General features: G+C 47.9%; 1 protein-coding gene across 2 annotated transcripts; it reads right to left on the bottom strand.

Moving 5' to 3' along the window:
* Positions 1-183: 183 nt before the first annotated feature.
* Positions 184-27,191, bottom strand: CHST13 (carbohydrate sulfotransferase 13). 2 transcript variants are annotated; one of them, XM_045812440.2, is made up of 3 exons: positions 27,062-27,191; positions 6,689-6,768; positions 184-1,755 (listed from the first exon to the last, which is right to left on the bottom strand). In XM_045812440.2, exons 1-3 carry the CDS (start codon positions 27,156-27,158, stop codon positions 910-912), a joined length of 1,023 nt encoding a protein of 340 aa, XP_045668396.1. In that variant the 5' UTR covers positions 27,159-27,191; the 3' UTR covers positions 184-909. The 2 variants fall into 2 exon arrangements, with proteins under 2 accessions (XP_045668396.1, XP_045668397.1); XM_045812441.2 differs by lacking the exon at positions 27,062-27,191 and adding an exon at positions 17,571-21,758.
* Between the last annotated feature and the right edge of the window lie 773 nt (positions 27,192-27,964).

Raw genomic sequence — 27,964 nt, 5'->3', positions numbered from 1 at the left:
CTTCACACCTGTGGGCTGCTGTGAAGGAAGCCCAGGCTCTCCATCTCTCTCATCTGATCTTCACGACCACCTGGCATGCTCGCAAAGGAAAACTGAGGCTCAGAGGTTTGTTAAGATGCCCAAGATCCAACAGCCCCATGTGACAGAGCAAATGGCAAAATGAAGTGGAGAAACTCCAATATGTCAGACGTAAAAAACATTTATTTCAAAAACATGAGCTCCCCAGCTCACCAAGGCCCCAGAAAACCTGCCACCATATTGCACTCTTGGCTCTGTGGGCACACAGGGAAGACTTAGGATCTGGCCAGACTGAGATCAAAGGTGGGGCTAGCGACAGGGAGAGGCAGAGAGGAAGGCAACTCAGGGTGGGCTCCAGTGCCATGCCTACTGACAGGGATGGCCCTAGCCTGAGCCAGTGACAGACGGCTTTCCTCCTGGGCCACGACTGTCAATGCCAGGGCAGGGGAGGTGAAAAGGGCACTAGGACAGGCCGCAGAGCAATCTGCTCTGTTACACCACGAACAGATTTGGAGTCAAAGCTGACCCCCCCAAAATGGCCCCTCGCAAACTAAAAAATACTAGTAATTCAATGCTTCCCCACCCAGGGTCTGGAGAAGCGCCTGCCAGCTGGCGCAGTCAGAGGAAGCAAGCATCAAGTGACAGGCAGGCACACTGGCGCACAGCCGCCTGAGGTGGGCTGCACGCAAACCTGGCCCGGTGGGATGGAGGCCCAGGCGGGCTGGCCAAGCAGGGAAGCACCGGGGCAGTGGTGCTCAGGGTGGAGTCCCGGGCGGGCAGCACCAGCATGGGGCTGCGGGGAGCGGGGGGTGGCCACCAGAAATGCACACTGTCCGGCCCCACCTGAGCCCTCGGGGCATCGGCGGTGTGACGGCCCCGCAAGCTCCCGGCCTAGTGCAGCCGCAGGTAGGAAGGGGCAGAGTAGTTGAAGAGCAAGAAGTCCATCCTGTAGAGGTCGAAGAGGCGCCGCTGGTAGAAGGGGCTGATGTCCCGGAAGAGGCGCTCGGCCAGGTCTCGGGCGGCGGCCGCCTTGGCCCGGGGCGGGGGCGCAGGGAAGCGCAGGCCCGGCGCGCCCACCAGGCCCAGCACGAAGGCCGCGTCCTCCGCCAGCGTCTCGAACTTGCCGACCACGTCGTAGCGCAGGCGGCACGGGTGGCAGAGGGCGTGCGCGCGCTCCCAGTGCTCGTTGAAGGGCTCCTCGCGGCGCGTGCGCGGGTCCAGCAGGTAGGCCAGGAACTCGGCGAAGCGCACGTCGTGGCCGCGGGCCAGCGCGTCGGGGTGCGCGCGCGGCCGCAGGCGCCGCACGATGCGCGTGCCGTAGCGCCGTTGGAAGGCCGCGCTGTAGGGCCGCGCGAACTTGTTGCGGTAGGCCGACGCCAGGCGCTCGAAGGGCTCGCGCACGAAGAGGAAGGCCAGGTAGGCGCGCAGCCGCCGGTTGATCTCGGCCGGGGTGAAGTCGGCCAGCGAGGGCAGGCGGCCCGGCGCGTGCGCCTCGTGCGCGGGGATGGCGTGCGGGTCGCCGCGGGCGTGGCCGCTCAGCGCCAGCAGCACGCGCTTCCAGTTGGTGCAGGCCACCTTGGGCACGTAGCAGTAGAGCAGGCCGTGCGCGTCGTCCACCAGCACGTGCCGCAGGTCCTCGGGCCCCAGCAGGCGCTGCCGGCGCGTGTGGCGGCTGCAGGCGCGGCGCAGCAGGTCGCGCCGCTGCCGGTGCACCTCGGCCAGGGCCGAGCGCGGGCCCTGCGGGCGACAGCGGGGGTGGGGGGGTCAGCGCTGCGGGCCCTGCGCCCACCCGGCGGCGGTGAAGGAACAGGGGACTCGAACCCCAGCACTGCCACCGATCACTGTGATTTGGGACCCAGGGATCTGTCCTAGACCAGGTTTTGGGGGAAAATGACTCTAACCTCACTGAGGCAGTTGGAAGGATGTAACAAATAGGGTTAGGGACTCAGGACCAAGGAGGTCCTGATAATGAATATGATGGTGTCAGAGTAAGCCTGATAAATAAGTATGTCATCATAGTGGTGAGCGTGGGCACAAATTGAATATCTGGTCACTGTTTACTAAAAGCAGGATGGTGTATAAGAACAACAACTTTAATTCCATATAAAGAGTTGAAAAAGGCAGCCACTTGCAGGCTACTGAGATATTGTTTTTGTTCAATAATTAGCAAATTCTGTATTTATGAATGGGTATGTTCCTTTGGGTGTTGATTTTTTTTTTTCCACCAACAAATTCTAGTCTCAGTGATTGGGCAGGAAGCTTGCCCTCTCTGAAGCCTGTCTCTCCTCTGTGAAATAGTAACATCCAGCATTTATCTAGCACCTGCTGTGTGCCAGGCACTTTGCTGTGCGCTTCACAACTCTATAAATTAGGTAGTATTAGGACACAGGGGCCAGCCCCTCCCAGCCTGCCTTAGCAGTGCTAAGACCCAAGCCACCACGCCCGCCCCCTCCTTTCTTTCAAGTCCCTTCTGCACCAAACAGGGTCTCACTTCCAAGACTCCCCCTCCTGCCCCTCCTCTTCCTGATTTTCAGTCCAAGAATTCTTAGGAAAAGTGTTTTTAATTTCTCAAAATTGCCTTAAAAACCTTCAAGCTATAATAAAACAATAACAAACATTGTGGAGGAAGTGGGAAGATGGGACCTTCATTTATTGCTGGTGAGAGTGTAAAATGATACAGCTGTTGTGGAAAGCAGTGTGGCAGCTTCTCAAAAAAAATAATAAATAAAATAAACATATGATCCAGCCATTCCATATCTAGGTATATACCCAAGATAACTGGAAACATATGTCAGGCCAAGACTTGTATACAAATGTTCACAGCAAGATTATTCATAATAGCCAAAAGGTGGAAACAACCCAATGTCCATCAATGATGACTGGATACATAGTATGTGGTCTATCCATACAATGGAATATTACCCAGCCATAGACGGCATGAAGTTCTGATGCACCCTAAAAAAAGATTATGCATGCTAAGTGGAAGAAGCCAGACACAAAAGGTCACATGTTATATGATTGAGTCCATTTATATGAAATGTCCAGAATAGATCCATAGAGACAGAAAGTAGATTGGTAGTTGTCAGGGGTGGGGGGAGGGAGGTGGGACTGCTAATGGGTGCTGAGTTTCTTTTTTGGGGTGATGAAAGTGTTGTGCAGTAAGAGAGTGGTGATGGTCACACAGCCTTGTAAGTACACTACAGACCATTGAAGTGTACACTTTAAAAGAGCAAATTTTATGGTATGTGAGTTATATTCTAGTTACAGAAAAAGCCTGGTGAGTGTTTCTATTTCAGAGAAGGACAAAGTAGCATCCGAAATGGTGGGACACTGCGTCCAGTGCCTACGTAAGAGCATCTGACGTTGCCAGGTGGGGAGGGGAAGAACGTATGTGTGTGTGGGGTGCTCATTTGTGCTTCTCATGACTTTAAAAGTATCCTGTAGAAATCCAAGATACTTCAAGTGATAAAAGCTAAGGTACAGAACAGGAGGTACCATGTCATACTTTGGGTTACAAAGGGTGAGGAAGGAAATAAAAAATGCTGCAGAAAGGATAGGTTGTAGGGAGCCTCTCATATTTTATTATTTTTTAAAGATTTATTTGTTTATTTGTTTCGGGGGGGGGGGAGAGAGGGAGCATGGTGGGGAGGAGCAAAGGGAGAGAGAAAATCCCAAGCAGATGCCCTGCTGAGCTTGGACAGAGCCCGAAGCACGGCTCCATCTCACCATCCTGAGATCATGACCTGAACCCAAATCAAGAGTTAGACACTTAACTGACTGAGCCACCCAGGTGCCCCTCTTTTAGCTATCTATTGAAATCATCACATAATAAACAAGGCTGGGATTTGCTTCCAAATCATCCCAGGTAGGAATGGAGGGAGACGGGTTTGGATGAAACAGGATTGCACAAGAGTTGATCACTGTTCAAACTGGGTGATGGGAATGTGGGGGTTCATTGTACATTTTACTTCTGTTTATTTTTGAATTTTTCTCAATTAAAACATAAAGCAGAATAAAAGGACATATATACTTGTAGGTATGATTCTGGAAAAGTGACCTAAGCACATGACAGAGCATTGGACACTACACACATGCCTCGAATATGCCTGGAAGGGCACACGGGGAACGAACTGGTCGCCTCCAGGGGTAACCAGGGCCAGGGTGGGAAGGAGAGGTACTCCTCACTGCATATACTCTTTTGAAGGGTTGAATGCCCTATCATGTGCTTATCTTACTTTTTCAAAATCTCACTGGGGGGTAGCTGCCAACCTCAGAGCAGTGAGGGGCGTGAGAGCACTTAGAGGATGTCCTTCTCTCTAAGGCAGACTCACAGGGCTGGCCTCAGGAGCCTGGCTTCACATGGGTGCCAGGAGAAGGCTGTATCCAGTGGCCCCACAGCCAAGGTCTGCTTTCAGCTTCCAGACATCCCCACAAATTTCTTGTGGCCGGGAAGGTTGGCCAACCACCCACCTGTCAGTCACCCTCCTTCCTTGCCAGCAGACCCCAATTGTGGTAGGTCATGTGCTGAGCCTTGGGGAAGAACCAGTCACAGCAGCCTCACACAACTTCATGAAAGCTATGGGTCCAGCGGTGGACATGTGGCTTGGTTTGGGCCAAGGAGATGTACAGGAAAGTCTGCTAGATGGCTCCCAGGAAAGACTTTCCTTCAGCACAAAAAGAAAGGGCTCCTGAAGGAAAGAACTCTTTGCCCCAGCCCCTCCCTTTCTGCTTGGGGTACCATCCCGTGAGATGTCCGGAGCCCTGGCAGTCATCTTGAAGTCATGAGGCAACAAGGTGTATCATATATCAGCATTCAGAGGATGATGATGGGCAACATGTTGCTGCTGTAGCAAGGGCTGCTAGTCTCTGAGCATCTTGGGAAGTAAACACTGCCTGCCCTATGGCTTAAAGTCAGCTTTTCTGTTGCTTAGAGCCCTGTAAATACCAAGGCAGTTAATGCTATCTTCATACAAATGAGAAAACTGAGGCTGAGAAGAAATGAGTTGCCTACAGCCCTCAAGTAGGGAAGCTGGGACTCCCAACCCAGGTCCCTTAGGACTCAGAGGCTGGGGCTATGCCCACTGGTCCAGGAAAAAACCCTGCAGCTCCAACACTCATCTCTTCCAGCCTGACTGGACTTGGCTGCCTGGATCCTTAGCCTGACTCTAGTCCTTATGAGCTCTGTGACCTTCTTTGTGTCCTTGGACTCCCTGTGCCTCGGTTTCCTCATCTGTAAACAGGGATAACAACAGCCCTACCTTATAGGGTTGCCATGAAGACAAAATAAGTTCACAGAACTAGTGTCTGGTACACAGTTAGCCCTTGTTGGCCAGATTATTTTTATTACTCTTATTTCCCCAGCCGTAAGGTGCTAAGCTCCCAGGGCCTTGACAGCCAACAGTCAGTGGGACCTCAGACTGTGAAGAGGCTGAGCCAGCCCCATCTGCCCTCAGAAGCCTGTGGAACTCGTGGAACCCAGGATCCTGCTGAGAGCCTGGCCTGCCCTCAGCTTGCTGTGTGACCCAGGGCAAGCCAGTTACCCTCTCTGAACCAAGGCTTCCACGCCTGCAACCCAAGGGCGTGGGTCAGATAAGCTCCACAGGCCCCTTTGGCTTAGCCCTCAGGGATTCAGTGAACCCACCCTACCTGTCTGATCATTCTCCCCAGCTTAAAACCCTCTATGGTTTCCCTATTGCCCTTGCCCCACCTGCCAGGCATCGCCACGCTGCTGCCCGTTCCTGGCTCAACCTGCACACCCTCTTCTGTCGTCTGTCCACTGCCAGCCCCTCGGACCCCTCCTCTTTGCTTTGTAACTCCTTCTCAGCGGGTCTCAGCACCAATGTCCCTTTTTCAGAGAGGATCTCTCTCCCCCATCTAAACTAGGACCCTCCCGGTAGATCTCTTGTACTGCCCCTTTCGATGCAAATCCGCACAGCTTAGTCCAGGTGGCAATGACGGGATGTCTTCCTCACCTGGGGAAGTCAGCTGCACCAGGTCAGGGACCCAGCTGACTGGACTGCCACAAGATCAGCAGCATCCTGAGCACAGCCTGCATACAGTGGGTGCTCTACACATGCTGTCTGAATGGGTGCCTCTCCTTGTGCCTACTCGTGTGTGTGTGAGCCAGGGGCCTGTGGCTCTCAGTGGGGTCTAATCGCCTGTGTGTTTGGGCTGTGCACGGTCCCAGCAGGCCCACAGAATGGAGTTGCCTGGGCCAGCAAGCCTCCTGGTCCGGGTGCCTAAGAACAGCGCGAGGGCAGGGGCTCCCTGCATGTTTCCCTATCACAGCAGGTACTAAAATTGGGGGGGGGTCACTTAATTCCTGTCTCCCTACTAGACTGTCAACTTCCTGAGGGTCCTTTACTCTTTTATATCCTCAACACATGGAAGAATGTCTGGCACCATGTGGCTTCAGTCGGTTGCTGGGTGGATGATGGATGGGTAGGTGGATGGATGGGTAGGTGGGTGGAGACCCCAGGTCTCTCAGCTTCTCCCAAGATTTGCCCTTGTCACGGGCATTCTCCTCTCTTCATAGGACCTTGATTGCAGAGGAAGCCTCTTCATGCCGTACTGTGGGCTCCAGTGCCAAGACAGCAGGTCTACACTGGGGTTAGTTTCCCGTGGCTGGAGGTAGAGGGAGGCATCACTGGGTAGGGGCCTGTCCACCTACCTGGTCCAAGTCATAAAGCATCTGCAGGGGACTCCTCTTCTTCCCACCAAGCCAGCCAGAGCCCAGGCTGTTCTCAAATGCTATGGGGCGTAAGGAAAGAGGAATCAGATGGACTGGCTGTAGCCCTTGGGGGACTTGGCCAATTCCCTTGGGCACATTTGATCTACCTCTGAGACTCAGTTTCCCTCTTGTGTCTCATCTGCCTCCAGGGGGTTGGTGGAGTATGGGGCACTGATAGGACCCCCTAATCCACCAGGGCAGGGTACCTGGTATCGCTCCTGCCCCCATGTCCTTCCTTCAGAGTTGGAGGACACCAGGCAGGCAGGGATGAGAGGAATGGTGGGACCCAGCCCACAGCCCTCTGGTAAAGACCTGATCACCCAATTTACCCATCTCCATCTGCCTTCATTTCATACCCCACCCCTACCAGCCCCATGTCATGGAGCCCTAAGGGGCTCACCAAGCTGACTGGCTGTCCAGTCTCCCCAGATCCTGGGTGTAGGCAGCCAGAAAGGGCTGGGTAGCAATAGAGGTGACACAGGCAAGCTGCAGGTTCTTCAGTGACAGTCCACCAGATCACATGACTTCCATGGACCCCTACGGCAGCTTGTACTTCCCTGGCCAGTGTCACTTCATGGTAGATGCTGGTTTCGCTGTCTACCAGACTGGAAGACAGTGCTCAGGGATACAATCTATCTGTCTCAGTGCCGCACTTTCAATCTTCCTAAAACTACCAAAAACTCTGTTTACTAAATTTATTCTTTTACTCTAAATGTGTTTTAAGGAATATCTTCCTACATATTCAATTAATATGACTATATTATTAGTAATGTAGTTGATTTAGGCAAGCATGATCTTATGCTTCTTGATCATAGTTTTCTAAAGTATGATTATACTTATTAATACATGAATAAAGTATAATGCAGTCTTCAAAAAGATCAACAAAATTGGAAAACTTTAGCTAGACTGACCAAGAAGAATGAAGTCTCAAATTACTAAAAACAGGAATGAAAGAGAAACCATTAGAATTGAATCTTACAGAAATGAGAAAGGCATGAACAATTGTAAAAAAGCAAATTAGATAACCTACATAAAATGGACAAATTCCTAAAGAGATGCAAATTCCTGAAATTGACTCAAAAGGAAATAGAAAATACCAATGACATATAACAATTGTATATATAATGAATATGTATAATAATATGTATAAATACATTGAAGTAGTAATGTAAAAAAAAATCCCACAAAGAAAAGCTCATAATCAGATGATTCACGAGTGAATTTTACCAAATATTTAAAGAAGAATTAACACCAGTCTCTTTCAAACTCTTTAGCCCCCTCAAAAAAATGAAACAGAATTGGGGGATGGAAAATACCTCCCAACTCATTATGTGAGCCCCTTATTACCCTAATACCAAAACCAGACAGAGACATCACAAGAAAAGAAAACTACAGAACAGTATTTATTATGAACATAGATGTAAAGTTCCCAAAAAAAAAAAAAAAAACCAACCAAAAACCAGCAAACTGAATCCATCAACATATAAAAATGTATATGTAACCAAGTAATATATATTCCAGGAATGCAAGAGTGGTTCAACATACAGAAATCAATCAAGGTAATACAGCATAATAATAGAGTAAAAGAAAAAACCCACATAATGATCAATACATGCAAGAAAAGCATTGCACAATATCCAATACCCTTTCATAATAAAAACACTAAACAAACTAGAACTTGAAGGGAACATCATCAAATTGATAAAGGCCATCTAGGAAAAAACCCACAGCTAACATATTTAATGGTGAAAAACTGGATGCTTTACCTCTAAGATCAGGAACAAAACAAGGGATGTCCACTTTCACCACTTCTATTCAACAATGTACTAGAAGTTCTAGCCAGGGTAAATGGGCAAGAAAAAGAAAGAAAAAGCATCCAGATTGGAAAGAAAAAGTAAAATTATGCCTATTTGTAGATGACATGAATATATATATACACACAAAATCCACCAACTATTAGAGTTAAGAGCTAATGAGTTCAGCAAGGTTGTAGAATAAAAGATCAATATTCAATAATGAATTGTATTTCTAAATACTAGTAATGAAAAATTCAAAATTGAAATTACAAAAACATCTCCACTTACTACAGCACAAAAAGAATAAAATATTAAGGATTAGTTAAAATGTCCATGCTACCCAGAGCAATCTACACTTTCAATGCTATCCCGATCAAAATACCAATGACATTTTTCAAAGAACTGGAACAAACAGCCTTTAAATTTGTGTGGAACCAGAAAAGGCCCCGTATCGCCAAGGAATTGTTGAAAAGAAAAAACAAAGCTGGGGGCATCACAATGCCGGATTTCGAGCTGTACTACAAAGCTGTCATCACAAAGACAGCATGGTACTGGCACAAAACAGACACACAGACCAGTGGAACAGAATAGAGAACCCAGAAATGGACCCTCGGCTTTATGGGCAACTAATCTTTGATAAAGCAGGAAAAAACATCCAGTGGAAAAAAGACAGTCTCTTCAATAAATGGTGCTGGGAAAACTGGGCAGCTACATGCAAAAGAATGAAACTTGACTCTCACTCTCTCACACCATACACAAAGATAAACTCCAAATGGATGAAAGACCTCGATGTGAGACCGGAATCCATCAAAATCCTAGAGGAGAACATAGGCAGCAACCTCTACGACATCGGCCAAAGCAACCTTTTTCATGACACATCTCCAAAGTTAAGAGAAACAAAAGAAAAAATGAACTTGTGGGGCTTCATCAAGATAAAAAGCTTCTGCACAGCCAAGGAAACAGTCAAGAAAACTAAGAGGCAGCCCACAGAATGGGAGAAGATATTTGCAAATGACACTACAGATAAAGGACTGGTATCCAAGATCTACAAAGAACTTCTCAAACTCAATACACAAGAAATAAATAATCAAATCAAAAAATGGGCAGAAGATATGAACAGACACTTTTCCAATGACAGACACATGAAAAAATGTTCAAAATCATTAGCCATCAGGGAAATTCAAATCAAAACCACATTGAGATACTACCTTACACCAGTTAGAATGGCAAAAATTGACAAGGCAGGAAACAACAAATGTTGGAGAGGATGTGGAGAAAGGGGATCCCTCCTACACTGTTGGTGGGAATGCAAGTTGGTACAGCCACTTTGGAAAACAGTGTGGAGATCCCTTAAAAAGTTAAAAATTGAGCTACCTTATGACCCAGCCATTACACTACTGGGTATTTACCCCAAAGATACAGACGGAGTGAAGAGAATGGCCATATGCACCCCAATGTTCATAGCAGCATTGTCCGCAATAGCTAAATCGTGGAAGGAACCGAGATGCCCTTCAACAGATGACTGGATTAAGAAGTTGTGGTCCATATATACAATGGAATATTACTCAGCCATCAAAAAGAACGATTTCTCAACATTTGCTGCAACATGGACAGCACTGGAGAAGATAATGCTAAGTGAAATAAGTCAAGCAGAGAAAGACAATTATCATATGATTTCTCTCATCTATGGAACATAAGAAATAGGAAGATCGGTAGGGGAAGAAAGGGATAAAGAAAGGGGGGTATTCAGAAGGGGGAATGGAGCATGAGAGACTGGGGACTATGAGAAACAAACTGAGGGCTTCAGAGTGGAGGGGGTGGGGGATTGGGATAGACTGGTGATGGGTAGTAAGGAGGGCACGTATTGCATGGTGCACTGGGTGTTATATGCAACTAATGAATCATCGAACTTTACATCAGAAACCAGGGATGTACTGTATGGTGACTAACATAATATAATTAAAAAACATTAAAATATAAAAAAAAACCAAAAAACCACAAATCTTTTAATTAATTTCAAAAAAAAGAGAGAGACTATGGACTCTGGGAAACAAACTGAGGGCTTTGGGGGGGGATGGGATAGGCTGGTGATGGGTATTAAGGAGGGCACATATTGCATGATGCACTGGGTGTTATACGCAAGTAATGAATCATGGAACTTTACATCAAAAACTAGGGATGTACTCTATGGTGACTAACATAATGTAAAAAATATCATTATTAAAAAAAGAATAATATTTAAATAGCATACAATGACATATGTAAAATTCAAAAGAAATCCAGTTATCAAAATAATAAAATTAAATTTGTGATTTGTAAAAATAATAATAATAATAAATAAATAAATAAATAAATAAATTTAACAAAAGAAGTGCAAGACTTGTCACTGAAAACTACAAGATTTCATTGAGAAAACCTGAAGACCTGAATGGATGGGAAAATACCTCATGTTCATGGATTGGGAGATTTAATGTCATTAAGGTGGCAGTATTCCCCAGATTACAGATGCAATGCAGTCCCTATAAAAACCCTAACTGCCTTTTTTTGCAGAAATTGACAGTTGTTGACAATTGACAGTTGATCCTTAAATTAATGTGAAAATTCGAGTGATTCAGAATATCTAAAACAATCTTGAAAAGGAACAAACTTGGAGCTCTCACACTTCCTAAATTCATTCTTACTACAGTGTACATGATTAAGACTGTCGTGCTGAGTTAGGAGAAACACATTGATTGATGAAAGAGAATTCACAGTTCAGAAACAAACCCTTACATTTAAGATCAACTGATTTTTGATTAGGATGCCCAGACAATGCAATAGGGAAGGACTATTCTTTATGATAAATTTTCCTGAGAAAACTGTATATCCACAGATAAAAGAATGAAATTGTACCACTACCTCAAACCATATACAAAAACCAACTCAAAGTGGATCATAGGCCTAAGGCAAGAGCTAAAAATATAAGACTCATAATGAAAACATAGACATAAATCTCCATGATCTTTGAGTTGGCAATGATTTCTTACATATGGTATCAATATCACAAACAACAAAAGAAAAAATAGATAAACTGGACTATATCAACATTAAAAACTTTTCTGCTTCAAAGGACACCATCAAGAAGGTGAAAAGACAACACACCAACTTGGAGAAAATATTTTCAAATCATATATCTGATAAGGGACTAGCACCCAGAATATATAAAGAATGCTTACAACCAAATGATAAAAGACATAACCCAACTTTTCAAGTAGGCAAAGGATATGAATGGACGTTTCTCCAATAATATACAAACTGCCAGTAACAGATAAAGAGATGCTCAGCATCACTAGCTGTTAGGAAAATTCAAATCAAAGCCTCAGTAAGACACAACTTCTCACCCACTAAGATGGCTGTTGGAACCCTTATACTTCCATGGTGGGAATGTAAAATAGAGATATTTTGCCACAGTAAACAGTTTGGCAATTCCTTAAAAGCTAAGCCTAGGGGATTCTGGAAAGAAGACAGACTAGGAGCACCAAGAATCTGTCTCCCCACCTAGGCAACAATTGTACTAGCAGAATCTGTCTGATACATCAGATAGACTTGGAATTCGGGAGTCCATTGAAGGCTTGCAACTTCCATGGGAAGGCTTAAATGGTAAATCATGGTAAATTTCAGTCAGTTTCAGCTCTTAGCACAGGGGCAGCTCTCCATCCCCCACCCCAGCCACATGGCAGGCAGCTGTGCATGTGTTCTTAGAGCAGCTTACAGCATGCAAGAGCCAGAGTGGGCAAAAAGGATGCTGTTCTCCAAATACCTGAGATCTGTGCTTTGATCAGTTGTACCTCCCCACATTGTTGCAAGCCCCCCCCTGCACATAAAGTGACTTCCAGGAGACTTAAAGAGATGGTTTCCTTTTCTCCACCCTTCATTTTTCTCTTTTCCCTTTTTTGGAGCCAGACATTAAATACTAAAACATTCAAAACAACTGCATAGGTGGGGAAAATTAGAAACTGTGAATGTCCAATGAGAGGCTCAGAAAAGACCTAAGAAGGCCTTAAATTTATACCTCGGGCTGAACCTCAGCACGGAGATAGGCTACAACAATCACAAAAACAAAAACAGAAACTAAAAACAGCAATCACGGAGAAAGAGAAACTGATTTCCAGAGCTACATTATTAGATTCAAATGTCCAGTGTTCAACAAAAAAATTATAAGTCATACAAAGAAACAGGACAAGTATGGCCCTTTCAAATGAAGAAACCTGTATAAATTCAAAATACAATGTATAATTTTAGGATGTTCAATGTAATCCCCATGGTATCCACAAAGGAAGTAAGAAAGGAATTTAAACATTTTACTACAAAAAATAAATTGACTAGGGGGCGCCTGGGTGACTCAGACGTTAAGCGTCTGCCTTCGGCTCAGGGCGTGATCCCGGCGTACCGGGATCCAGCCCCACATCAGGCTCCTCCACTATGAGCCTGCTTCTTCCTCACCCACTCCCCCTGCTTGTGTTCCCTCTCTCGCTGGCTGTCTCGATCTCTGTCAAATGAATAAATAAAATCTTTTAAAAAATAAATAAATAAAAAATAAATTGACTAGGCACAAAAGTAGATAGTAATACAGGAAATGAGGGATGAAAAAAATTATAAGGCATAGAGAAGACAAATAACAAAATGACAGATGTTCCTCTTTATCAGTAATTACTTTAAATGTCAGTGGATTAAACTCTTCAGTCAAAATGCAGAAATTGGCAGAACGGATAAAAATATCTGACCCAACTCTATACGCTGTCGACAAGAGACTCACTTGAGATCCAGTGACACAAACTGGTTGAAAGCGAAAGGATGGAAAAAGATATTCCAAGAAAATAATAACAAAATAGTGCAAAGGTGACTATATTAATATCAGACAAAATAGACTTTGAATCAAAAAAGTTTACAAGAGACGAAGAAAAACTTTATATACAAATAAGAGTTTCAAGACAGCAAGAAGATAGAACAATTATAAACATTTACTTACCAAAACATCAAAGTATATGAAGCAAAAATTGACAGAATCGGAGGGAGAAGTAGACAGTTCTACAGTAATAGTTGGAGATTTCAATACACCACTCATAATAATGAATTGAGCAACCAGAGAGAAGATGAGGAGGGAAACAGGACTTACATATCATAGTAAACCAACTGTAGACACATACGAAACACTCTATGCAACAACAACAGCATACACATTCTTCTCTAATGCATAAGGAACATTTCCCAGGACAGCCTATATGTTAGGCCACAAAATAAGTCACGACAGATTTTAAAAGCTATATATCATACATATTATATGTTCTCTGACCAAAGCAGGGTGAAGTCAGAATCAATAACAGAAGGAAAACTGGAAAATTCACAAATTTATAGACATCAAAGAACACACTTTTAAAGTACCAGTGGATGAAAGAAATCACAAGGGAAATTAGAAAATACTTGGAGACAAACAGAAATGAAAACAACATACCAAACTTATGGGATGCAGTGAAAGTGCTTAGGAGAAAACTTATAGTATATATGCTTACATTAAAAAACAAGAAAGATCTCAAATTAGCAACCTAACTTTACAACTTAAGGAACTAGAAAAAGAAAAAATAAACCCAAAACTGGAAGAAAGAAGGAAATAATAAAGATTAGAATAGAGATAAATGAAATAGAGAATAGAAAAATAGGGAAAATCAATAAAACCAAACATTGGTTCTTTGGAAAGATCTACAAATTGAATAACCTTTATTTAGCTAGATGGACCAAGAAAAAAAGAAGATACAGCTTACTAAAATCAGAAATGAAAGTGGGACATTACTACTGACTACAGAAATTAAAAAAAAAAGAGAGAATACTATGAACAACTGTATGCCAAAAAAAATTGGATAACCTAGATGAAATAGACAAATTTCTAAAAACACAAAATGTATTAAGACTAAATCATGAAGTAGTTAGAAAATCTGAAAAGACCTGTAGCTAGTAAGGAGATCGAATCAGTCATCAAAAACTTCCTGACAAATAAAAGTCATGGACTTGAGGGCTTCACTGCTATAGTCTATCAAACATATAAAGAAGAGCTAATGCAAGTCCTTCTCAAACTTTTCAAAAACTAAAGAGGAGGGAACACTTCCTTACTCATTGTATGTGGCCAGTATGACTCTGATTGGGGGGAAAAAGCCAGACAAAGGCACTACAAGAAACAAAAACTACAGACCAATATCCCTTATGAATATTGATGCAAAAATCCTCCACAAAATACTAGAAAACGGAATTCAACAGCACATTAAACAAGATGATGCATCACAACCAAGTGGGATGTATCCCTAGAGCGCAAGGATAATTTAACATAAAAACACCAGTTCCTATAGCACATCACATTAAGAGAGTGAAGGGGAAAAACACAATCATCTCACTTGACACAAAGTATTTGACAAAATCCAACATACTTGCATGATAAAAAAAAAAAAAAAACCACTCAAAACACAAGGAACAGAAGGAAAGTACCACAACACAATATAAACCATTTTTGAAAACCCCACAGTGAACATCATACTCAATAGTGAAAACTAAAAGCTTTTCCTCTACATCAGGAATAAGGCAAGGATGCCCATTTTGCCACTTCTATTCAACACAATACTAGAAGTTCTAGTCAGAGCAATTAGACAAGAAAAAGAAAGAAAAGTTATCCAAACCGGAAGGAAGTAATAAAATTACCTCTGTTTGCAGAATTACCTCTTATATGCAGAAAACCTTAAAGATTCCACACACAATAACTGTTAGAACTAATAAATGAGTTCACCAAAGTAGCAGGATACAAAGTCAATACACAAATTCAGTTGCATTTCCATACATAAACAAAGAATGATATGAAAAGTACAAAAACAATTCCATTTACAATAGTGTAAAAAAGAAGAAAATACTTAGGAACTACTTAACCAAGGAGATGAAAGACTTGCACAGTGAAAACTACAAAACACTGCTGAAATAAATTAAAGAAGACACAAAGAAATGGAAACATGTCCCATGTTCATGGATTGGAAAACTTAATATTGTTAAAATGTCAATACTACCCAAAACGATCTACAGATTCAACGCAATCTGTCAAAATTCCAATGACATTTTTTTGCAGAGATAGAAAAACCCATTCTAAAATTCATATGGGACCCCAAATAGCCAGAAAATATCTTGAAAAAGTAGAACAAAACTGAAGGACTCACACTTCCTAATTTCAAAACTAACTACAAAGCTATAGTAACAAAACCGTAGTGTAAGGACAAACATACATCAATAGAATAGAATAGAGAGCCCAGAAATAAACCCTTACATACATGGTCAAATGATTTTGATGACTCAAAGGGGAAAGGACACTCCTTTCAACAAATGGTGCTGGGAAAACTGGAAGTTGGACCCTCACACCATATACAGAATTTAACTCAGACGGATCAAAGACCTACACATAAGACCTAAAACAATAATACTTTTAGAAGAAAACATAAGACAAAAGCTTCATGACATCGGATTTGGTAATGGTTTCTTGGGTATGACCAAAGGTGCAGGTAACAAAAGAAAAAATAGGTAAATTGAACTTGATGGAAATTTAAAAACTTTGTGCACCTGTAGTATCCAATATCTATAAAGAACTTATCAAACTCAACACCCAAAGACCAAATAACCCAGTTAATAAATGAGCAGAAAACATGAATAGACATTTCTCCAAAGAAGAACTACAAATGGCCAACAGACATATGAAAAAATGCTCAACATCACTTGGCATCAGGAAAATACAAATCAAAACCACAATGAGATACCACCTCACACCAGTCAGAATGGCTAAAATTAACAAGAATGGCAACAACAAATGTTGGCAAAGATGAGGAGAAAGGGGAACCCTCTTACACGGTTGGTGGGAATGCAAGCTGGTACAGCCACTCTGGAAAACAGTATGGAGCTTTCTCAAGAAGTTAAAAATAGAGCTATCCTGTGACCCAGCAATTGCACTACTAGGGATTTACCCCAAAGGTACAAACATAGTAATCCAAAGGGGCACCTGCACCCCAATGTTTATAGTAGCAATGTCCCCAATAGCCAAAGTACAGAAAGAGCCCAGATGTCCATTGACAGATGAATGGATAAAGAAGATGTGAGATTATATATGAAATCTTGCCATTTGGAACGATGTGGATCGAACTAGAAGGTATTATGCTAAGCAAAATAAGTCAATCAAAGAAAGACAATTATATGATTTCATTCATATGTGGAATTCAAAAAACAAAACAGAGGATCATAAGGGAAGGGAAGGAAAAATAAAATAAGATGAAATCAGAGAGGAGACAAACCATACGAGACTCTTAATTCTAGGAAACAAACTGAGGGTTGCTAGAGGGGAGGTGGGTGGGGGGATGGGGTAACTGGGTGATGGGCGTTAAGGGGGGCACATAATGTAATGAGCACAGGGTGTTATATACAACTGAGAAATCACTGAATTCTACCTCTGAAACTAGTAATGCACCATATGTGAATTAACTGAATTTAAATTAAATTTAAAAAAATTTTGTGCACCAAAGACAACACACAGAATGGGAGAAAATATTTATAAATTATGTATCTGATAGGGGATATATAAAGAACTCCTAAAATTCAACAACAGCAAAAAATAAAATCAAGAAAGGGCAAAGGACTTGAATAGCATTTCTCCAAAGAAGACAGACAAATGACCAATAAGCACATATAAAGATGGTCAACATCACTAATCACTGGGTAAATGCAACTCAAAATGATGAGATGTCACCTCACACCCATTATTATGGCTACTATCAAAAAAAAAAGAACAAGTGTTGTTGACGTGGAGAAACTGGAATCCTGTGCACCGTTGGTGGGGAGATGACATGGGGCAGCTGCTATGAAAACCGCATGGAGGCTCCACAGACAATTAAACGTGGAATTACCATACGACCCAGCAATTCCACTTCTGGGTCCATACCCAAAATTGCTGAAAAAGCAGGGCGTCTAAAAGATACCTGCACACGCACGTTCACAGCAGCATTATTCACAACGGCTAGAACGTGGAAGCAACCCGAGAGTCCATCGGGGTGAACGGAGAAGCAACATGGGGTCCATTCATACAGTGGGTGTCAGTCAGCCTGGAAAGGAAAGGAAACTCTGACCCACGCTGCAACATGGATGAGCCCTGAGGAGGGTATGCTGAGTAAAGAAGCCGGTCACAAAAGGACCAGTCATGAATGATTCCACTCGCACAGTACCAGGACTCGTAAAAACCCGTGAGCTAGAGAGCAGGTGATGGTCGCCAGGGTGCGGAGGGGAGAACAGGGAGTCATTTAACAGGTGCGGAGTCTCAGTTTGACAAGACGGGAAGAGCTGTGGAGAGGACGGTCACACAACACTGTGAATGCATCGTGTCACTGGACTGTACACTTACAGATGATGAAGACGGCAAAATTTATCTTACGTGTATTTTACCACAATAACAAAAATCGGGGGGGAAATGTTAAGCATAGAATTAGCCTATGTCCCAGTAACCCCACTCCTAGGTACACACCCAGAAGAACTGAAAACACGTTCACACAAAAACTTACGCATAAATGTTCCCGTCAGCATTCTATTTAATAACCCAAACTTCAAATGTCCTTCGGCAGACGAATGGTTAAGTCCCGTGGTACATCCATACGTAGTCGTCCATAAAAAGGAGCAGAGTACTGACCCTGGCCTTGACACTGCTGGACCTCGAACTTTACACTCAGTGAGAGAAACCCAACTCCAAAGGCCACGTATTGTTTGATGCCATTTACATGAAGCATCCAAAATAGGCCAATCCGTAGAGCCAGAAGATAGGGGTTGCCCGGGGCTGGGGGACGTGGCGGGGGAATCACTGGGAACATGGGGAGTGACTGCTAATGGCTAATATTCTGGAATTTAGAGAGGTCATGTTGCACAATTTTTAAATACACCAAAAACCACTGAATTGTGTACGTTAAAAAAGTGAATTTTATGGAATGAGAATTAGATCTCAATGAAAATAAATAAAAATACTGATCATAAAAAAAGAATATATGCAAGGACATTTTATATAAATCTAGCTTACAAATTTAGTCAATGGCTACCATAATATATTCCTGAATTCATAAGACTATTGCTTATTCATAAGAAGAATATCTTCAAGAATTCAGGATCATACGAGAAAAGAATATATTTATAAGATGAATGAACATTTCTATGACCTTAGGCTTTCAGAAAAATGAAGAGTCTTCAAACTGCTGCCAAGAATACGTTCATCGAAAAGATTCAAGCGTTTTCTTTAAGACGTGTTTTTGACGAAGAAATAAACTTGGAAAATTTGATTAACTGAAAATTAGATTAACTGTTGGCAAATTGACCGTGAGTAGTGGTTCTCAAATTTTAGCATGCGTAGATGAAAACACAGATTACCTGGCCCCACACACAGAGGTTTTAGCCCTGTAGCACTGGAGTGGGGCCCAGGAATCTGCATTTCTAGCAGCTCCCAGCTCATGCTGATGCTGCTGGCCCGGGAGCACACTTTGAGAACTGCTGTATTAGAGCCATGCCTGACAGACGCTGGCTGAAGGAATGAATAAACGACAGCAGGACTGGCCTCGCCTTGGCCTCCAGAACCTTCTGTGTGCATCTGAAGCCCACTGTCCAGGGCCTCCTGGCATGCCTCTGGCAGCCTCAGGCATCCTCCACTCCAGTGTCCTGGGAACAAGGCCTGGGCTCTTCTGTAGCCAAGGTGTGGGGAGAAGGTGAGGCCCTCAGGGCCTGCCTGTATATTGGGATTCATCAGTGGTCCTACGACTGGAACCTCGGTCTCCTGGCAGCTGGACACGTCCCAGCAACACCACTGTCATGGGACAATGAGCTGACCAGCGGCGGCAGCAATGTTGGCTGGCCCCTCGAAGTGCAGCGGAGGCCCCAGGCTCGGGCTGGCAGGGTGGCCGCCACCACTGGCCTAAGGGTAGCAGCAGCCAGCAGGAGATGCTGGGTCACGTGAGCACAGCACCACTCACAGCGGGGAGGAGAGGCGCCCTCCTCACCATTCTGCGCGTGTGTCACCTGTGGCTCAAGTTCCTTTCAGAGCCACAGCTTGGGTTTGAGGAAGGGCTGGTTCCCACCAGGGTGTCGGAGGACATGCCCCAGGGACAGTGAAGCCCACCTAGGCCCATGTCTACCCCAAGCCTCACAGCTCAGAGGGAGGCACCCAGCCTTTGGAAACACTAACCCTTGTGCGGGGACTCATTTCCTGCTCAGGCTACAGCCTGCAGAAAAGTGGATCCCATACCAGACCTCAGGGGCCAGTGGGTGGAGGGTCAGAAGGAACAGGGACTGGAGGGAGGCCCTATTTATAGAGTAGCTGTGGCCAGTGATTATAGGGCTGGGCCACCCCACTCACCCCACCCCTTCCCGCCACACAGATCAGAAAAACCTACAGTCTAGTGGGATGGGCAGGCTGGCCCTGGAGGGGGACAGATGGGTCTAGGAGGGCTGGAAGGGGATTGCCTTGAAGATCCCTGCATCCAGTGCCCCACTCTGGAAAGCTCTGAGGGCAGGGTGGCCACAAACAGGGCCACACTGAGGCATCCCCCAAACTCCACTCTGGTTGCCCCAAGCCTCTCTTGGCCTGTGTCCTCCACCCCACAGCCCCTCCACGAAGCTTCAGGTCCCAGGCTCCCTGCCAAGGGCACCATGGAGCAGACAAGCCAGCGAGAGCCAGGCAGCAGGCCTGGTCTCACAGCCAGTGAGGTTCTGGGCCAGCCCAGGGCAGCCACAGGCAAACCCGCGATGGAGTTCTGCTTTGAAAAAAGGAAACAAAAATAGCAGAAGGTTATGGAGGGGGGTGGGAAGAGGGTAGTGGAAGGGAGGTGGGAAGGACTAGGGGGTGCCAAAGATGCAGACAGAAAGTGACAGAGCTACACACAGTGACAGGGACAGAGGCTGGCAGAAGGAGAAACAGATCACAGTAGTGAAACAGCTGGAGTTTTGAAATAGCTCAAAGCGAACCAGCTGGGGTTGAAGGGGAGGAAGCAGCACAGGGTGAGCTGCCCAGAGTCTGGGAAAGCCCAGTGCCCATGCCCGGAGGGCTCCAGGCCATGGAAACCATGCAGCCCCAGCCTCATGAGCAGACCACAGTCCCAGTCCAGTAGACTAGTGCGAAGACCAACCCAACACCCTGCAGTGCCCACGGTGTGTGGGCAGGAAGCCCCTAAGAGAGCATGGCAGCTGGCAAAGGAGGCAGCGCTTTGGCAGGGTCGGGGAGCCAGGGAAGGAGCACCTGGGGCACAGCCCTGGGGTCAGCCAGCACCTGGCATGTGCTCGGTGCTTTGCACACATTGACACATTTACTCCTATCAGGTAGAAACTATTATCTGCATTTGACAGGTGGGGAAACTGAGGCTCAAAGAGGAAAAGAAACATGCCTGAGGCCTCAGAGCGAGTAAAGCCCAGAAACAGGATTTGACTGCAAGCCACTGCACACGTATGCATTAGAGGGCACATCTCTCAGGCACCCATTCTGCGCAGCACACAGCCCCGCCCATCCTCATGAAACCTACAGGTAAGTGGGTGAACCGCCACACAAGGAAACTGAAAGCAGAAACCCACTAAATGGCCCTGCGCACACCCACCCCTCAGGAGAGGCGTTGGTTGCCCCTTGGAGCCAGGCAGGGTGCAAGTAGTTCTGTGGGCCATTTGAAACTTCACCATTTGGGGGGAAATACTGTTTGGTGGTTCCCAGTCCAGCAAGCAAAGATTACAACATGTGGTTTCTGGTTAATAAGTTCTAGCTGGGCACAGTGTTGCAAGACCAGACAGGCAGGGACAGCCAGGCCCAAACATCACTGGCAGGCCCCAGGGACCTTGCTGGGGGAGGGGGAGGGAGGGTTTCCCCAGCCCATTCAGTTCCCCGGGTGACCTGGGACTTCAGGCCTGACCTGCATGTCCCCGGGTCAGGGACATTCCCTCTGGTAATCAGGCCCATGGAGGAACATATTGACAAGCCCTTCACAAATAAGAAAAAATTCTACTTGTTTTTTTTCCCCCAAAGAGAAGTTGAGCTCTCTCCACTTGTATTTAAAATTCAAACTCATTTGCTGAACTCCACAAACCACCTGGAATGGAACCCCTGATCTGGCCAGATCATTCTTGGGTATAGTCTTATCACCTCTGCCTGCAGAGTGATCAGGAACTGCCCCGCCCCCCCACCCCTGGCCTCCTGCATGGTAGTCAGCTCAGGGCAGCAAGCCCCATTGGCTCTGTCCAGGACAATCACTGCAGTCTCCTTATCCAGCTTATGTCTCCTCCTTCTACGTTGGTGATCTTAAAACCTACATGGCTTCCTACTGGCTAACAATAAGTTCCTGTTCCTTTCCACAGCCCCTCCTGGTGCACCCCCTTTCCCCCCACTCCCAGCTCTAGTCACACTGGTCATTCTGCCAAGCAATGAATACATTCGTTGAGTTCCCACCTCAGGGCCTTTGCACTGTTCCTTGGCTGGGATGCTCCTCCAGGAACCCTTATACTTTAGAGTAAATACTTCATGTTCAGATTTCAACTCAGAAGTCCCCTCTGGAAAGAGGGTGTCTCCAGTGAGCCGCATGCCACACCAGGATCTTTCCATCTTTCCTTTTAATTTATTCATGGCATTTATTACTGCTGAAATTATGTGGTTTATATATGGGCTGATGTCTGGCTGCCTCTCTGGAAGGTCAGCTCTGTAAGAAGGGGACTGTCTTGTTTTCTTGTAATCCCTGTACCTCAACTACTGTCAGTGAATATTTATTTAAAGATTGATAGCCCTTTGTGGCCTTAGGAAGAGTACCCCAACTCCTGGCCTGCCATTCAAGGCCACCCATGACTGCCCAACTTATAGGACCTTTCTGGCTTCCACCCTACCACATCTTCTCATGAACCCAGAGCTCTGCCCACAGCAGGCCTTTTCACTCCTCCATGCTTTTGTCTGTGCCATTCCCTCTGCCCAAAATTCCCTTTCTCCATTTTCTCACCTGGTGAACTCCTATGCAGCCTTCAAAGCCCAACCCAAATACCCCTGCCCTGTAGAGTAGAAAGCATAAGGGTTAGGGATTTAGATTAGGATTTAAATCCTGGCCTGCACACTTCCTAGCTGGGTGACCTTAAGCAAGTCACTTCCCTTCTCCTGATCTTAGTCTCTTTCTCTGCAAATGGCATTACTAATGCCTACTCTAGTGAGCGACCCACCTTGCCAGCTGGCCTTTTCTCATGGCACTCTCTGGAGGCCTGGAAGGTGCCTGAGTCCTGGGCACTCTGGCAGTATCTGACAATGGACAGCAGTGTGGTGAGCATCTATTTATTTGGCTGCCGGCAGCCACTCCCCCTCCTTTGGCTAGTCCACTTCATTTCCCTCTAAGAACAAACCTGCTTACCTACCATGCACATGGTTCTGATAGGTGTCCTCCTCCCATAACTGCTGGGTTAGGCATGTGACCAGGCCTAGCCAATCACAGCATTCCATTCCCTTCTGCCACAGCAGTTGGCTCAGAGGTGGCCACCATGTGACCCAATTCCGGCCAATGAGACACATCCTTGAGATTCTGCCTGGAATTATCCGTAAAAGAGCCCTCCCTTTGGGGTGAGGGAGCTAAAAGTGAGGCCACAATAGAGAAAAGCCAAACCTAGAGCTGGAGACATGGTTTCAGCCCCTGGATCCACCCATTCCTGAAGGCAGCCACATCTGGCTTAAGTGGGCCTGAGTTGAGATGTCCTCACTGAGACACTGTCCTCTGAGACATTTCTTTACTTGCCTGTGCGGGACCAGGGGCCAGGACTGAGAAAGGAGTCAGGCACTGGGGCCCCACTGTGCAAGGGAGATGAGGGAGAATCTATGGGATGGGGTCCTGCAGGGGGCTCAGTGGGAAGCAGGGGGCAAGCTGCCTACTCTGCCCTCCTCTAGCTACCCCTGCAAAGATTCCTGGCTTCTGTGCTGAGGGGCTGCTGCTGGGTCCTAGAGAGGCTCTGCTCAGCTCCAAGGCCAGGCCTATGTCCATCCTCACTGGTCCACCTCAGCCCTGGCACCCCATCTCCCCAGTTGTTATTGGGCATTTCTGCATTTATTCTGCATAGAACCAAAATACTGGTTTTTCATTAAAAGCAATGGTTGCTTCTAGGGCCACTAGGCTGCCTGACTGCAGGGGCACCCTGACTATCTGGGACACTGCATTCAATCTGTACAGTTGTCTCTGTGGCCTGAGTCCCCAGAGGCTGTGGTGCCAGAGAAGGAAGGGGATGGAGAGGGAAGAGGAGAGAGAGCCAAGGTCCCCACCTAAATTTCCTGGGTCCTTCCCCACCTGGAGACCTTCCAGGAAGGATGGTAGGGGAGAAGATCTCTGTTAACACACATCACCCTTGGAGCTCGGACAGGAAGCACTGGACCCCAAGAAAAGGGGGAGGAAAGGAGGGCTGCAGTCCAGCCTGGAAGGAAGGGATGGGCTCCCCTGGGAATAAGTCCCCCCCCCAATCTCTTCCACGTTCTCCCTTCCCTGCCCCCAACCCAGGTCCCCTGAAAGTGGACAGAGACTTCCAACCTCAGGAAAGATACTCAACTCCTGCAAACCTAGGAAAGGGATCGGGCCCCTCCCAATGCCACCCCCATGATCAGCAGGTAGGGGATTTAATGTGGCGGCATGGAGACTCCCCCTGAGTGTTCCTTTGGGGACAGAGATGCACACTGGTCTGCATGTAATGTAAGGTCTGCAAGGGCAGGGATATTAGTAAGTTTTGCTCCCAGCCCTAGAAAGGCACCTCGCATGAGCACGTGCCCCACAAATATGTGGTCGACAGGGTTACATCGCCATGCCCAGGCTGGGGCGCAGAGGAAGCAAAGGGTAGAAGGGGACAAGAGGTGACAGCGGAGCTGCCCCTGGGAGCCCGGGGCAAGAGTGGGTGTTGAGGGCAGCGGTATCCTCGGCAGCTGTCCTACCTGGCCCCCAGCATCTTCCTCATCTCCAGGACCCTAGGCACTAGGTCAGCATTGGTGGAATCCTGGGGGCCGAGGGGCGTCGGGGTGGGCTGCTCCAGACTTCCCCACTAGTAGATGGGCATCAGAGGCCCCAGGCCTATAGTACAGCCTTTCAGGGGTCCCCTGCCCCATGTGTGGCAACACCTTCCGCTTTGGAGAAGGGAACTGTGCCAGACCCGCCTGCCTGGAGTAAGACAGTGACATTCCTCTTGTGCCCTGGAGCCCTATTCCCAGGCCAGAGGCCCCCCACCCCTTTCCAACTTGGAACAGAGCCTCAAGGACATGCTCAGAGATGCTGAAGGCCCTACTGAGGCCATTTTCAGAGTCCCTGGACAGCAGGATCCCCCTCCAGCTGGACGGTTGGCAGAAGGCCTTTCCACCCAGCTGTCTCCCCTCGGCGCCTGCCAGGTGCTGTGGGCCCAGCCTTAGCACACCCTCACCCGCTTCGGAGGTCAGGGGCCTTAGCTCGCGGCTCAGCGGGAACAGGAGCTGGCAGAGGAGGTTGGGTAGGTTGGTTTGATTCCTTCTTTTGTCACAGGCAAGCTATTCACGTGGCAGGGAAGCCCAGCGGGGCACACGGCCCAGGCAAAGACTAGGAAGGGGGAGCACAAATCCCTCTCTCTAGCTCCTGCTCTCCTGGGTTTTGCAGGAGAGGGTCAAAAGGAACAAAGTGCAGAGGGTGACCAGTACCTTGGTTCCTTTCTCTTCTTGCAAACCTGGGGAGGGGAGGTAGCAGGAGAGCTGTGTCCAGGCAGGGGAGACACATGCAACCCCAGAGATACAGACACACAGATGCCTACCCGAACGTACCTGCCCCTCTGTAGATACCCCCCAGACACACAGCCCACACACCAGGGCCCAGATGCTCTAGCCTTTTCTCTCTCGCGCACCCCACCCCAGGGGCTGAGCCCTGGGGGCTGGGAGTCCAGGTCCTGAGTAAACATTTGTATGTGAATGACTGGCTGGAGACTGTCATGGTCACAGACCGTAGGACCACAGCCCACACTGTGCTAGGGGACACTCCGTTCAGCTGGGACACAGGAGCGCCTGCCATGGACCAGGAGCACCACTCCCAGATGGTCAGCCTGCTCACGGAAAGGGGTAGTGGTAGAAAGACTGACCACAGCTCCCTTCCACGGGCTTGGAGAGGCGTCCAGGTCTGGGGGCCTGAGTCCAGACATGAGCGAAATGGTGTGAGTGGCAGGGTGACTGGGCAGAGGTGAACACTAGGGAGCCTCTCCAAGCCCTGTTCACCCGGACCCCAGCTAAACCCTGGCCTCCAGCCTAGAGGCAGGCATGGGGGTTTGAGGGAAAGCAGGAGAAGGAAGCCTCTCACCCCAGGATGAAGGGAGCACAGTGCCACCCGTAATCACAACCCCTCATAACCCCTAATCACGACCACCCACTTTCTGTCTGCTTGTCTCATTTAAATTTACCTCCCCAGAAGCTCCATAAGGAAGAACTTGAGCACTCCATGTGATAGATGGGAGGAGAGGGAATAGGTTATCTAGCAGGTAGGGTTGTGGAATGACCCTTACCCACTAATGTAGACCCAGCCAGGTAGCCAGGTGGTGAGTGCCCCCCAAAAACAGATTCCTCAGCCTCATCTCTTGGGCCACCTTGACCCCATTGCCCACAGTCCCTGCCCGCCCTGGGGTGTGGTTATTTACTCCCTGGGACCCTGTCTGGGAGTCCCCCAAAGATAGAATTCTGAGACTCTCACAGAGCCCACACAGGGTGGGGGAGGAGAGTGGCGACCTCCCCCCTCCCCCCTCCCTGTCCCTGCCCCCTACCCCAACACGCTACACCTGGGAAAGGCAAACAGAGCCAGAGATGGGAACACACTGCTGACTGGGCATCTCAACCCCCAGGCAGACTGCGTAGCCTGCAGGCTAGCCATCCACACCTGTCCCTCAATCTCTCCGCCTCAGTTCCCCACTTTGTGAAATGGGGAGGAGATTAAGTAGATTAAGACCTAGCACACCCCTGGCCGAGAACGGCTACTACGCACTGCGGAGTCCTGACTAGCTGCCTCAGTTTCCCCAACCAGACCATGCAGTGGGTGCAAAGGAGCCCTAAGTCCTTCCCCGTGTGAACTTCAGGGCGGAGCAGGGCGCTCCAGGCAGAGAGAGACCACCTTCAGGACCAGGCAGCGTCAAACTTCCCCAACCCAACCTACCCAAGCTTATGCCAAAGGGCTTCGGGGCGCTAAGAGGTGTGGGGCAAGGTAAATGAAGCTGCCTTCCTGGGTGGGCCAAACGCCCTCTGCCACCCACAACTGACTCGGGTCCCCGGGCACAGGCTGTGAGGCCCAAAACGATCACATCTCCTGGGCATTGAGAGCCCAACTCTCGAGGGGCGCAACACCCTTGCAGGGAGCTGGAGCACGGGCGCGGCCGCCTAGAGCCTTTCTGGGCCCACCCCCTCACCCCTCAGCCCGGGAGAAGACAGCAGGTGTCCCCGTGGAGGGGCCCGACGGGCACTCACCCGGGCGCAGGGCGCGGGGCGCGGCGCCCAGGAGTAGGAGCGCGGCACCCAGACACGCGGCCGCCAGCGCGCGCCGCCGCCAGCAGCGCCTCCCCATGCTGTGAGGGGCCCGCGGGACTGCAGTCCGCCTTGTTCGGCGGGGGCAGCACTGCCCGGCCCCGGACCCGCCCCGGGACCCGCCCCGCCCGGTCCTGCCCGCCCGGCGGCGCGTACCAAGCCATGGCGCGGGGGTGCGAGTGCCTGCTCGGGGAGGGGGGGGCGGGGTGGCTCGGCGGCAGACCGGTGGGGGCTGCGGAGGTGGGCGACGGCGGGTGGCGAGCGTCGCTCGTCCAGCCTCCACGCCCCACACCCCATCAAGGGGGGCAGCAGTCCCGGGCGAGAAGGGTGGAGACTGGCCGGAAAGAGCCCGGTCGCCAGTGAGGCTCCTCCCTCTTCAGTTTGCCCTGGGGTACCATCCTCCACCCAAGGCCAAGAAGCCTTGTCATCAAAGTGGCAGATGGTGGGTCGGAAGAGCACTGTGCCCTCTTGTGTTTTTGCTGCCCTGCATGCCAGGGGGCCAAGGGCTGGGGTGGGGGAGCACCCTCTGTGCATACGCCCCCCGGACCTTTCATCCCCAGGATCAGGCCTTAGAGTGCCCCTTACTTCGGCCAAGGCCACCCTGGAGCCCTGTTTTCCACAGGTGTCTCCAGGTCGTGCCTGCATTCTGGCTCCTGCAGGTCCGGGCCGGCTCTGGGAGAAGAGGTGGGAGTTCTCAGTTCACGCCTTGCTGGGCGTCAGGGCTGTGGTGCCTCACCCCGTCTGGGCAAGGGATCCAAGTCCTGGCCAGCACTCAGCTTGCTGAGGACTCCTGTGTGTGAGAGAGGAGAGTGAAGTCCTGCCTTTGAAAGATAAACATCCAGCTAG

Source organism: Ursus americanus, chromosome 14, assembly GCF_024610735.1.
Source record: "Ursus americanus isolate L20-20 chromosome 14, mUrsAme1.1.p, whole genome shotgun sequence".
Taxonomy (NCBI): Eukaryota; Metazoa; Chordata; class Mammalia; order Carnivora; family Ursidae; genus Ursus; species Ursus americanus.
Note: the sequence above shows the minus strand (reverse complement) of the source record. Positions and strands in the feature narration are given on the sequence as shown.

Coding starts and splice junctions, on each gene's coding strand:
- CHST13 (XM_045812440.2), bottom strand. CDS start 27,158: ATGGGGAGGCGCTGCTGGCGGCGGCGCGCGCTGGCGGCCGCGTGTCTG. Junction 6,769..27,061: donor GCCCCGCGCCCTGCGCCCGG/GTGAGTGCCCGT, acceptor TACGCCCCATAG/CATTTGAGAACAGCCTGGGC. Junction 1,756..6,688: donor TGCTTTATGACTTGGACCAG/GTAGGTGGACAG, acceptor TGTCGCCCGCAG/GGCCCGCGCTCGGCCCTGGC.